This window comes from Acanthisitta chloris, unplaced genomic scaffold (assembly GCF_000695815.1).
Source record: "Acanthisitta chloris isolate BGI_N310 unplaced genomic scaffold, ASM69581v1 scaffold1797, whole genome shotgun sequence".
NCBI lineage: Eukaryota > Metazoa > Chordata > Aves > Passeriformes > Acanthisittidae > Acanthisitta > Acanthisitta chloris.
In genome coordinates this window covers 166,308-179,185 of record NW_008680745.1, presented here as the reverse complement: position 1 = coordinate 179,185, position 12,878 = coordinate 166,308, and the positions used below count along the sequence as shown (strand labels likewise).

General features: G+C 40.3%; 1 protein-coding gene across 1 annotated transcript in view; it reads right to left on the bottom strand.

Moving 5' to 3' along the window:
* LOC103805168 (X-linked interleukin-1 receptor accessory protein-like 2) overlaps positions 1–12,878 on the bottom strand; it is a gene marked incomplete at its 5' end in the record, with an annotated part of 186,335 nt that overhangs the window by 18,625 nt on the left and 154,832 nt on the right. Inside the window, 2 exons of the mRNA XM_009077804.1 lie at positions 930–1,075; positions 7,897–8,026. Coding sequence (XP_009076052.1) covers positions 930–1,075; positions 7,897–8,026 — 276 coding nt within the window. The remainder of the gene's footprint in view (positions 1–929; positions 1,076–7,896; positions 8,027–12,878) is intronic.

Below are 12,878 nucleotides of genomic sequence, written 5' to 3'. Positions count from 1 at the left end.
AGCCAAGAATAATGGCAGAGATCTGGATAACATATTAACTATTTAGTTAATCTCCTGTGCGGATGGTTCTGTGGTTTAACGTAACAGCTTTCTCCCCAGTGTGTAACCTTCCTTTGCTTTCCCAACAATTATTGTATTATAGCTTTTATATTGCCTAATGCACTGTATCTTAGAGAGATCACCATCAAACTTAAATGTCACCCTACTTACAAATAGGAGAGGTCATTGAACAAACAACATAACAACTGTAATGAGATGCTGTTACACTCCTTACGATAATGACTGCTACAAACAGCAGAGCACAGTAGCACCTCTTAATTTGGCACATTCAAATCCAAATGGTTTCTTTTCTGCTACAGATAACTTGTCAGTAATGATATTCCAAATTCAGGAACAGTATCAAGCAAAACCACCATGATGGGATAATTCTCCATTGATTTGTAGCTCCTATTACAATGTTTTCATTCCCAATGCAGTTAAAAATCTAAATGCATTACAACAGTTTCAACTTTCCAATCTAAAGCACAAAGCCAGGAAGTGGAGGAATACAAGAATATATGACCTCACTGCTGAGGTACCTGTTTTAAGAAATGCACAGTTTAACTCTGTCACAATTACCTCTGGCCTAGTCAGTCAACTCTGGGCCAAATTCATAGGTTGTTTAGACCAAAATACTTCTAGTGATTATACTGGTACTTTAGAAGTGACTGTATTCAAGGCAGGTGCATCACCTGCAATGCTGATTTGCTAGACACTAAAGAACAGTTCATGATTTTTTTTCACAAATGGTAAACTCAAGCTGTACACAAGCACACTTCAGCTCCAAGCAGGTACACAGGAGTCCAGCCTGGCTCAGGAGGTCAGCAGGACCTCTGACTGACCTGTTGCTGCTGAGGAAGGTGAAAGTACAGATAATTACATAGAATTACCTTTCTTGCGCAGAAGAACGCTGGCGTGTTTCCGGCCGTTTCTGTTTTCCACATGACATGTGTAGTTAGCCAGGTCTGCCTCCTCTACAGCATCAAAGATCAATGTCAATTCGACTTCTTTTTCTCCAAGATGTTCTCTGAGGAGCCTGAAAAGAAGGATACAGGCTTTGTTTAACTGAGTGGAAGAGTCCCAAAAGAGCCATGATTTCTCAGCACAAGATAGAATCATAGAATCATCAAGGCTGGAGGAGACCTCTAAGATGATTGAGTCCAACTATTAACCTGCCACTCTGCTGTAATCCCTAAACCATATCCTCCAGTGTCAGATCCCGATGCCTCTTAAACACTACCAGGGATGGTGACTCCATCACCTCCCAATATTATATTCCAGTGCCTGAACACCCTAACAGGAAAAAATTATTTCCTAACATCTAACTTAAATCTTCCCTGTCTCAGTTTATGGCCATTCCCTCTAGTCCTCTCCCTGCAGCCATGGCAGGAGAGACATCCCCCATCTCTCTACAATCCCCTGTCAGGTAGTTGTAGAGAGCCATGTGTACAGTGTTCCTTGGCCTCCTTCATGCCAGGAGAAGGACTTTGGCCCTAACAGGAAAAAATTATTTCCTAACATCTAACTTAAATCTTCCCTGTCTCAGTTTATGGCCATTCCCTCTAGTCCTCTCCCTGCAGCCATGGCAGGAGAGACATCCCCCATCTCTCTACAATCCCCTGTCAGGTAGTTGTAGAGAGCCATGTGTACAGTGTTCCTTGGCCTCCTTCATGCCAGGAGAAGGACTTTGGAGACTTGTGTTGCCTGAAAGAGACTTCAGAGAGGCATCTTCCATGACCACCAAAAGCCTTTTCCTCCTGCCATGTCTAGAGAGGAGCCAAACCAAGTGCAGGAAGAATGACCCTGAGTTCAATGGTCGCGTATGTCTTGTTTACATTGGCTCCATCAGAATTAAATGCTAAAAGCAATGTTTCTTTTAAAAGAAGCAATAAATATTCACTTTTCAGAAGCAAATATGTGCTACTAAGCCATGACTGAACGAATTATAAGGCAGTATTTTAAAGGCTGAGTATTGTGATACATTTTAATGCAGTCTGGAAAACCAATGATAGGAACTGTGCTACTCTCTGGAATTTTCCTCTGTTTTCTGGGGCTAGATCCTGACTTTAAAAGGGAAGAGTGTCAAGAACAAGAGCTCTCTGCTCCTTTGAGAGGACAGAGGAGACATGCAAAATCCCCACAAAGAGAATACAAAGTTCTAGCAGACTTTCAAGCCAGAGGTACAGACTTTTCATGTCACTGTTCTAATGTGAACATTAAAAAGAATGCAAAGTAAATGCAAGTGTTTTCTGCTGCTGACATGAAGTCTAAAAATACAATACCTCATTCTCTCAAAAGGCTTATCACTTGCTCAAGAAAGAGCAGCTGCTCCTTTGAACAAGGAAATGTAACATCAAGTAAGATCTACCAGATTCATTTGATCCTGTTCACATACAGCTGCATAATGTGTAAGGGGTAAACACAACATGTGGGATGCCCGTGCAGTCACCTGCGAACTCACCAATGCATGTTGTACTTCAGTGAGTCTTTTCTCTGAAAAAATATGTACAGCATGTAAGGTAAATGTATAAATAAGATCAAGGGTCACCAAACAGGAAATATATTCTCCGGAGACTGAGGGGAGGCAACTGGGAAGGAAGTACCTAACCAGAGCACTGCCTGGGCTGGGTGGAAACTGCTGCTGGAGACCTTAACATCTGTCAACAACAACCAACCCCAAACTTCTCTATTATAAACCAAAGTTATTTTGGGGTTTCCAATGTACACACACATTTTCTTATGTATGTAATTTCACGTAACACATGGAACTCCAAGTTTGAAAACAAATCAGAAGTATGAGGGTATTGCACTAGACAATCAAAAATGCAATCCTGACTGCTATAAACCACATCTTTACAGTAAGATTTCATACAGCAGACAGCCTTGAAAGGCTTGTGAGATCTGACAGAACTCAGATCATCCAGAGCATCCACAACAATTCAGCCTCTTTCACTGTGGCTGTGTAATTTGCGAAAAGGCAAGTGGAAAAACAGTAATTTAAGAACAGGTATTTGTGTTGTATTTGGAAACTTGGACTGCATCTTGTTTTTGCAAGATGACTCTCATTTATTATGTCTTGGACTGCATCTTGTTTTTGCAAGATCACTCATTTATTATGTTTTTTTTGTGGTGGTTCTTTTTTTCCTAATTTGTAAAAAAAATTTTATTCTGGTCCAGAGTCCAAGTGGTGAAATAATGGAAGAAAGGTTGAATTTGCATCATTTCTGGCCAGAAAAGAAACCTCCTCAAAGTCTGGTTGTTTCCAGACTGTCTAAATCATTGAGGGTCAGATAAATCAATTCTCATTTACCTATTAATTTGCTATATAAAGACTCAGGAAAAATCTTTCTTCTTTGCTGGTAAAGAGTATGCCCAACAAATTTTGCCCTACAAATCATGCTGCATGGAACAATATAATCCTTAATAAAGAATATATCTGGGACATTTATCTGGAGCACTGTGTGAATGTTCAGATCGTCTTGTGCTTACTATAACCAGGATATTTTACACAGGAAAAAAAATTAAGACAAATTACAATTAAGATAAAAGAAATTATTATTTTGAACTATATCTAAACTATATTTATTTAAAATAAAAATACCATATATAAATATGACCCTTAACCTAAAATTAAATAATACAGGATCAGCTAAAAAGAAGCTCCCATAAAAAAAAGAATACGCATTGGACTGAGAATTTTTTTCACTTATTTCAATTCCAATTTCAGCCTTTAGAAAGGGAACTCTTTAGGATGGGATCTATCAAGAAAATGCTGACAGACATTGCTGGCAGCAAAGTGTAGAAAGCTTAGTGGTGTTAAACCTTTTGTTCCTGCTCTTTTTGGTTTTTTTTCCTTTTTCTTTTAACCAATACTCTACAGCTAATGATTCATTACTGTCACAGAAATATGTAGTTGGTCACCTGCAGTTTTAAAAATGTGTGCAGCCTTTAATTGATTACATTTTGTGGTTGGCTCAGAGAACACTTAGCACAATATTTTGGGGCTAGAAAATGAATACAGCAGCAACAAGGAAGACCTTAGGGTTGCAGTAGTATTTGCTGCACACCCAGAAGATGAAGCTCTGTCCCTATCTAAGATGGGGAAAACTTCACCAGCAACACTGTCAACACATGCCAACTCCCACAAGTTGAGAGAGTAATAGCTCATTTTTTCTGGTTTGCTGAACAAACTGTAAGAGTAATTGCATCATTTAAGGCATAGGTAAATCAATGGTACTTGACAAGTCACAGCAAACAGGAGGAAAAGAGAGAAAGAAAAGGTGGGTGAAGTAAAAACAACACTCTGCTTTCTTTTTCTTCATGCTGAAGAATTTTATTTGATCTGAAACAACATTTTGTCAAGTGAATATTTTTCAGTTAAGAATATGAATTTTAAAAAAGAAGTGTCATTTCAGAATACAAATGTTTTCTTTGAAAATTATCCAATGGTTTGAATTTTTCAAATCTTTTGTCATATTTTTCCAATGAATTTATACACTAAGTTCCATCTAAGTTAAAACTCGTTTCCTTTGAGACCATATTTTCTGAAAATTTTCAGGCTTTGTATGACCACAGATGGAAAGGCCATAACAAAGCTTCACCTGTGTTTCTTTGCAAGACCAAGGCATTAATTGCAAACCTTTACTAACCTGTATGTGAGTTGGGACTTAGCCAAAAGGAAACTTTCACTCTTTATATAGCTGAGGATCTGGACTGTGAACAGAGATATGAAGTCTAATCCCTTCTTCCTACTCCTTAATAACAGTCTGTAGACAAAAGGACAGATCTGTGTGTACACAAGTACCTCTCTAAAGCAAAGGAGTTCAACTAACAACATGGCACAGCAATCTTCCCTCTCACTTTCCTGAATCATGTTTCACATTCTCTGCCCAGAAATTGTCTGCTTGAGTAGCATAAGCTTTTCAGGAGAGGGCTGTCATTTCCATACTTGTCTGCTAAATACCCAGCACATTATCCAGGCAGAGATGGGAATTCTGCCTCCCACCCTCAGCACCCCCTCGTACAGAATACAACATCCTCATCTTGTCTAAGCATTTAATAACCATCAGTTGACTTCAGTGGGTGATAAATTAATGAGAAGAAATAAGGCTGCCATTCAAAACATCTCTACTCATCTCTTTTCATGCCTCTAGAATGAGTTAAACTATTTCTACTTAGAAAATGGACAAGAGAGAAAAAACAAGGACAAAGATACTTTACAAGATGAGCATTATGAGGCAACTGCAAGCTGTTCTGCAGTGTCGCCTGAAGAAGAAAAAGAAGCAACTCGTAGATGACTGAGAGAGCAAGATTTATGCCTGAAAATACTTTGCCATGGCAGAGAAATGGTGTTGAAATTTGCTGTGGGCTCCTTTATAATTAGGTACAACTGACAACTCTGCAGGCAGGCTTAAAGACTCTGATTCCTTCTTTAATAGCCCTGGTTCAATTTACATGACATTTTTATTACTGCTGTGTAAAATCCACCTGGCAAAGTCTCTCCTTCTCCCTCCACCACATCTAACATTTGGGATCCTAATTCAAGGGAAGGCAAGAAGGCAGCTTAGAGAGGGGGATCACTGCCTCCAAGTCCTGCAATGCTGATTAGTTAATTTTTGTTATGAGGATCTGTAACAATAAATAATGAGAAGCCCAGAGCTACACAAATATTACTCAGAGTGAAGTGTGCTTACCAAAAAAACAGTTCCATGGGTTTGATTTGAACAGGAATGCTCAAATTACATGCATCCTTATTTCAGTGCTTCCCTAACAGCACAGTGGCTGCTGCCCATGCATGCTAGAGGATGCAAACTAGGGATGGGTGGTTTGTACTCCCATCCCACATTGTGCTGATCTGCAAACCTGAACTCTTATCACACATAACAAATCCAGCAACACAATGGATGGGCACAGTCCAGGGTAAGGACAGCACCAAAAATTCAGAGTGCTACCAAATTTGTGAACTAATTTAAGACAGGGGTTGCAGAGTGAAAATGTTAGATGTATTCCAAAGGAACAACCCATGGAGTATCTTGGTTGTAATATGACTGTAGCAATTCCTTGCTACTCTTAGTTTCTCACCACGAACAGAAACGTGCTGATAATACCACATAGAAGCAAACTGATGGAAAAGGCAACTAACCAGCAAGTTCACCATAGCTCATTAAATGTGAAACATACTGACAATTTTTTAAATCTATCAATAAGTATGTCTGGGTGGAAGATGTGGGCTGGCTCAGGGCACTGCCAGAACAGTTAGTGCTGCTTAGTTTCCCTGAAGCAGCAAACTTGTAATGGGACAGCTAAGCAAGAGCTGCTGCTGTGAAAAAATCATTTGCACCAAGTTACTACTTCAGTTTCCACAGCTACTTCTAACTAAAAAAAGGATGGACTGTGGCACTGCTGGTAAATGCTTATGTTTTTAATGCTGACTGTGATCACAGGAGATTTGGTACGTGATAAGTAGTTTTGCTGAAGAGAAGATTCATTGAATCGTGAAGGGTCTGTAAACTGAGTCAAAGCATTTTAATGGAATGAGAAAAGGGAGTTGTCACAAAACTAATTTGAAACATGAATGTGTAATGAGATGGCACAATGAAGGACAAATAACAGCTTTCTCAAACTAAGTTTCACTAATAAATGCACATAAAGGCAAAGTTTAGAACTGTGCTGGAGTGCTCTTTAAATACAAACCTCAAATTGTCCTTCTGAAGCAGAGAAAGAACATGACCAAAATCACTTTGTTTATATATATACACACCAGAGAGGACATGATGTCGTTAAGTGCTGATTGCTTACAATGGCAGAAGTTTCCAATAATTGCATTTTGTGGTCAGCAGCCCAAAAGAGGATTGCACACTGGCAATATAAGATAAATTTTATGTCTGTGCAATTAAGGTGCAATGTTAGGTCAGTTATTTTAGTATATCTTAATAACTAGTGGCTAAATGGCTGAACTTCAAAGTATCGATCAAGTAATAAAGCAAAGGAACCAGTCTCTCTGCCTGCTCTTCAAAATCACTTTTACAAGAAACAACTCAGAAATGAGACCAAAATAATGTGAAATGGAAGTGCAAAGACCTTGGCTTTCTTTATAATCCATATTCATCATGTCTATAGGAACTGGGACCACCATGTCTACAGTATAGAACCATAGCTTAGTCTTTGCTCAAGGAGCTGTTAATCAGGTAATTATTAAGGAAGAAAAGAAGATGCTGTGAGGTGCAAATTCCATAAAAGTTCATGGGGACACAAGTGTGTGTTTTCTTTACAACTGATACAGCAAAAGATAACCAGCACCTGGAACAAGCCAGGCACAAGTTGGATACAGGACACAGCCATTCCTTTCTCTCCCTTAACTGTTAAGCCTGGAGGAAGAAATTTTGCTCTTTCAAAGTCCTGGTTAAGGCACACTGAGAGCTGCATCATAGGCAGACAACACATTCAGGAGAAGAGAAAAAGAATGGTGACTTTGACAGGAGACCATTCATCTTCAAGATTAACATTGATGCTGAAATGAATGTCATCTTGCCAAGGACTGCCACAAGGGCTGGCTGCAGTGGACAACATCATTTCCACGCAGGGCTAAAATCGACCCCCGGAACACTCAAGAGATGCTTCAGCTACCAACCATCACGGGACCTTGATAACAGATTTTTGGGCACATAGATAACTACTATGTCTGTAGAGTTTATATGCTAGAAAGGAGAGGGAGCAACTCACACAGCCCTGGCTCCAAGTCATTCATCACTCTTCAGACAGAAAACAATTTCCACTTCCAATTAAAAACCTGTTAAGAAAACCCAACAGGCTTTTGGGTCATACCATGTTTTTAACAGTAAATAATCAAAAAAGTACCTGACTTCGCCTTCTCTAATGTGACCTTCTAATTCTTCTATGAATTTTTCCCCTTTCATCCAGTAGATCATGGGGCCTGATTCTCCACTGAATCCAAAGAAAGCCTTGCAGGCCACAGTCAGTGGGTTTCCTGAGGACAAAAGGAAGAGAGAAAGTTAGAGACTTTGTCATAGCTACTCATGAGACAATTATTATAAGAAGTCACAACACTTCAGATAAACCTCCTCATTTAAAATTGGAGGGAAAAAAGTAAAGGAGTAACTATAAACCATAGAAAAAAGTGTGATATTGATTTGCATCTACAGGAAATAGCTGTGAATGAAACTCTGAGGTAATCCATCATTTAACTTTTCCCAGAAAGATACTACGTGAACAATGAGAAGGTATGGAAATGGTGGCAGCATAAGGTGATGTCAGATTGGTTGTTAGAAAGAAACACATGATTTCTCTGCCAGACTCCTGGGATGTCTACCAAGACTGGGAATTGGGTCCTAAGAGGCAGGTAAATCACTGAACTACTGCTGCTTATCCACCCATATAAAAGACACAGGAATAATTTCTTCCTCACTTAGAAATCAAATGTTAATGAAGTCTTAGTAAGCTGCTCAGAGAGCTTTTAAAGATCCCCAAGAAATACATGATGCCAGTGAGCACCAACACTGGTGTTACTGTCAACAGGCATTTGGCAAAGGACCAAACTTCAAAGTATTATTCAAGCAATAGAGTAAAGAACTCTTCCTTTCAGCTCTGCAAAAATGCTTCCAAAAGAAAGAAAATAAAACTTGGAAACTAATCGGATTTCTCTTCAAGAATTCAGAATTTAGATGGGTTTTTGTTTGGCTACAACTTTAACTGTACTAGGTAGTCCAGGACTGTGCCTACACTGCCAGGACAGATGGTTGTCTGCCTGCAGAAGTCAAAAACATCAAACAAGCCAGGGAAATCAGGAGAACCATGGCCATTCCTTTGGTACGCAAATATAGCTGCTGCACCCACTTCTCTTTGCCTATTTTACCCCACATAGGTGGTCCAGGTTACAGAGCAGCTGTAGAATCACCAATGTAGATGGGAGGACAGACCTCATTTAATGTCAATAGAGACTCCTGCTCAATCTTCCAGGACGTGGATCAAGCATGGAAAGCCCAAATAATGAATTTAACTGTATTTGAAAGAAATATTTTATTATGTCAGCCATTCTCAGTGTCAGCAGGAGACTCTCTTGATGCTGAAATAGAACAGGCCTACACTTTTCAAAGAGGGACTAATCATTTGGAGCACATCACTTGGTTGAGTACGGGCTAATGGTTTTGCATGATTGACTTACTGTGCCTTAATCTGTTACCACTTGTGTGCTCAGCAGTGATAACTTACTGTGTGCACACTCAGAGCATATAAAAGCTGTATGTTAAAGTGTCTTTGCCTAAAACCCCACAGAGCTGTCCTAAGTCAACTACTTGCACTTGTCTATCCATTACTTCAGTGTCCAATTTAAGACATGTCTAAAGAGTCTGATTAGTCAGGAAGCACAGCACTCCCAGCCATGGAAAATCAGCCGCCTTTAAATTGTTTCCAAGTCAAGATGCAAAATTACAAGTCCTTTTTGAAACATTAGGATACAGCAAGAAAAGATTTAAAGGCTGCACTTGAATCTCTGTTTCTCAAATAGCAAAAGACAAAAATGGAAAATGTTTATCCTGAAAATGTTTTCCAGACTCTTTCATTATCTCTGTATTCACCATGAACTCTGGCACCACAGCTGGTCACTGAACTTGTGCTGATGCTGACAGAATACACAACCAGATCAAACATACAAGATACAAGGAGTGGATGTTCACAGTTACCTGCACATCCCACAACACTGACCACCATCATAGAAAGTTACAAACTTCACTAATTAATCAAAGCCAGAAACACTTCTAGGAAGGCATTTAATTCCACTACAAGCTCACCCAGCCCTGTGAGGAGCTGTGTGCCCTCCATGGGTGGAGGGGAGAACTGGAGCCTCTGGGTATGTCCACCTCATGTTCTCCTAACATGCTGATGCCCGTGTGGTGTGAGGTCTTTTGTGCCATTTGCCTTGGAGTCACTATACACATCTTTTTAAATGCCACTTGGTGATTCCTAGCATGTGGCTGCTCAGTCCATGTTTGATTTTAATGGAAAAAGACATTGTATCAATGTGAAAAAGAAAAGGGCTAGACGTGGCCTATCAGCAGTGACACTATTTGCCCTTTTCGTGGCACACCATGGTGGGTGTTAAGTGTTACAGGCAAAAGATATTACAGAGTGTGCTTTTCCTCAAACCACCAGATTTTTTACTTTAAAAACAAGCCCTGAGAAATTAAACTATTCCAAGGTGAGCCTAAGATTTCTATACATGCAGAGTAAATATCCTGAGGTAATACTTCTGGTCTGAAGAAATAAGAAGTTTCCTACACAAATAGGAAAACCTAAACCCAGCTGTTAGTACACAGCTTCTGTAATAAACAAACCTAAGATAAAGCATCAGGAGCCTTTACCATGACAGCCTACACACTCTGAACATGCCTGGGTAGATCTATTTCCCAGCTTTGCCACCAGGGAAACTGGCAGAATAGATTAATACGGTCAACAGCAAACTTTGGAGAGAATTTGTATTTTCAGCTCTGAGACTGGCCACACTTGAAAAAACCCATAGGTCATCTCATCTGCAAACCTATCACTGATCAGAGGGTGGCATAAGCAACACCTAATTTTTATCTCAGTAACAGAATGATGAACATCTGGATTACACTGATCTCTTCTGTGGCGGAAGGAGCTTGGGGCTTGATGACACTTCAAGGTCCTATTCAAACTCAAACTCTCACTCACTGTTCTATTCCTCAGGCTGATAAAGACATCACACTCTTCAGTAGCGTTCTGAAACAGCTTCTGGTTTATAACTCTCATCACTCCTCTGGAAGCAGAGCAGACAGATTCAGCAAGGTTCCTTGCAAAACCACTTTACCTCCCCAGATAAGACTCCATATGGAGGTTTCCTCAATCCTGCCCTGTTAAGACACAGCAGGCTACAGCAGCAACCTGCTACTACTGTTTTTCAGGGAACTACAACCAATTCCAATCCGGAAGAGAACATGGCATGTCTCATTGCATTTCCCCACTAAGTACTGCAATCCTAAAACTGCAGCTGACTTCCTAGGTCCCAGACACCGGCACAGGTTGCCCAGGGATGGCTGGCCCGGCAGTGTTCAAGGCCAGGCTGGATGAGCCTTGTGCATCCTGATCTAGTGAGGAGGTGTCCCTGCCCATGGCAGGGGGGGCTGGGACTATATGATCTGTAAGGTTCATTCCAACCCCTAAAATTCTATGATTCTATGAAATGTACCCATGGATATATAACAGGCACTGAGCATGGAAGTGCCCTTTGCAGGTCCTGATTCTGGGGCTGGCTTCGAGCCATGCAGTATCACACTGAGTCACAGTTCCAGGCAGAAGGAACTAGAAAGCAATTTGTAACTCCAACAATTCATCTTGTGTAAGGCCCAAACTGTTGCACATCATTACTGCTATTCTGCATGACCCTGAGTAGTGCCACTATGGACTGTTCTTATTAAGGAAATATTCCCTTGCATCATTTAATTAACAACATCAAAGTTCCTAGAATGAATGGTATCCTAAAAGTTTTCCATTTATAGATGGATTCTGTTTAAATCAGATAGACAGTTCAGATACAATTTGACTTTAATAATTTTCTGAGAAACAGAGAAAGTTATTAGTGAGATTTCTAATAAATCTACAGTTAAGAGAGTGTTTGAAGAAACAAGGGAAGAAAGTAGAAAAGCTTGTTTGTAGACATTTTTGCTTTGCTGGAGTCACCTTGTTACAGTAAAGCCACAGGTTTCAGCAGAGGTCTCTGCTTCAGCTGTTCTCTCTACTCTGTCTATCAGGCAGGCTGGTTGCAAACTCCTAGCTGATGAGACACAGCCACTGGCAATAAGGATCTCATTGTGCAATTCTCACCTGCTCATTTTCACAATAAATCTGTGTGACCTCTACCATACATTTTAGCAACTTTTTTTGGTCTGACAAGGAGAATTCAAGCAAATGAGTTGCCTGATGGTGGTAGGAGTATTGGTTGAGGATGGAAAAAGGGTCTGCAAAAGAATTTAGTCAGGAATGATTCTCAATGTGCTTACTGCAGGGCTGACATGCTTTGAAGGAGAATCACAAATCCTGCAGCAGCCTCTCTTGAAGGAGACATGCTCCAAGCATCAAGTAAGTGAAGCTTAAAATACCTAAAAGTTGTTCAGCCTTTAAAAATCTTAAATGCCAAGGCTAGATGACTCACCAGCATGGAATACAAAGGTTCTTCACAGCTACTAGTATGTGGCTTATGCCAAGGTATTTTTCAGAACTTTTTCACTTGCTTTGCACAAGCAGGTGTATTTTGTGGCTTACTTGTAAACATCCACTCAAGGGTGCAACACAGTCCATATTCTCTGATGTCTACATCAGAGAATATGGACTGGCACTCTGTTCTTCCAGCAAATCAGGCCTTCACTTGTGGAGCAAATCATGTCAGAGCAACCCCATCAAGCAGCCAAAGTCATCTGTGAATCCTTGGGTGCTTTTTTTCCTCCCTATGGCTTGAAACACGAGTTGTTTTTCCAACTCTTTCACATTTTTATGCCAGATACAACATTGCTCTCAACAAGCCTGAATTGAAGCAGGTGATCCTTCCAAGCTAGTGGCAAAACTGACTGAAAGTGCCAAAGACCTCCTTGTGTACTAAGCAACATCAAAAGTCAATCCTGCACATGTTGCTAGACGGATTTACATCTTCCGCTCCACCTGGCTGCTAATACCATTCACTGCCATATCACTGCTTTCATCTACCCCGGGGCTGGATGCTGTACACACATAAAAAGGAAGAGAAGTGCACTGTTGCCACCAAAAAAATCATTCCATCACTCTTATCCCTCTTATCATAGGCATCGTGTCGC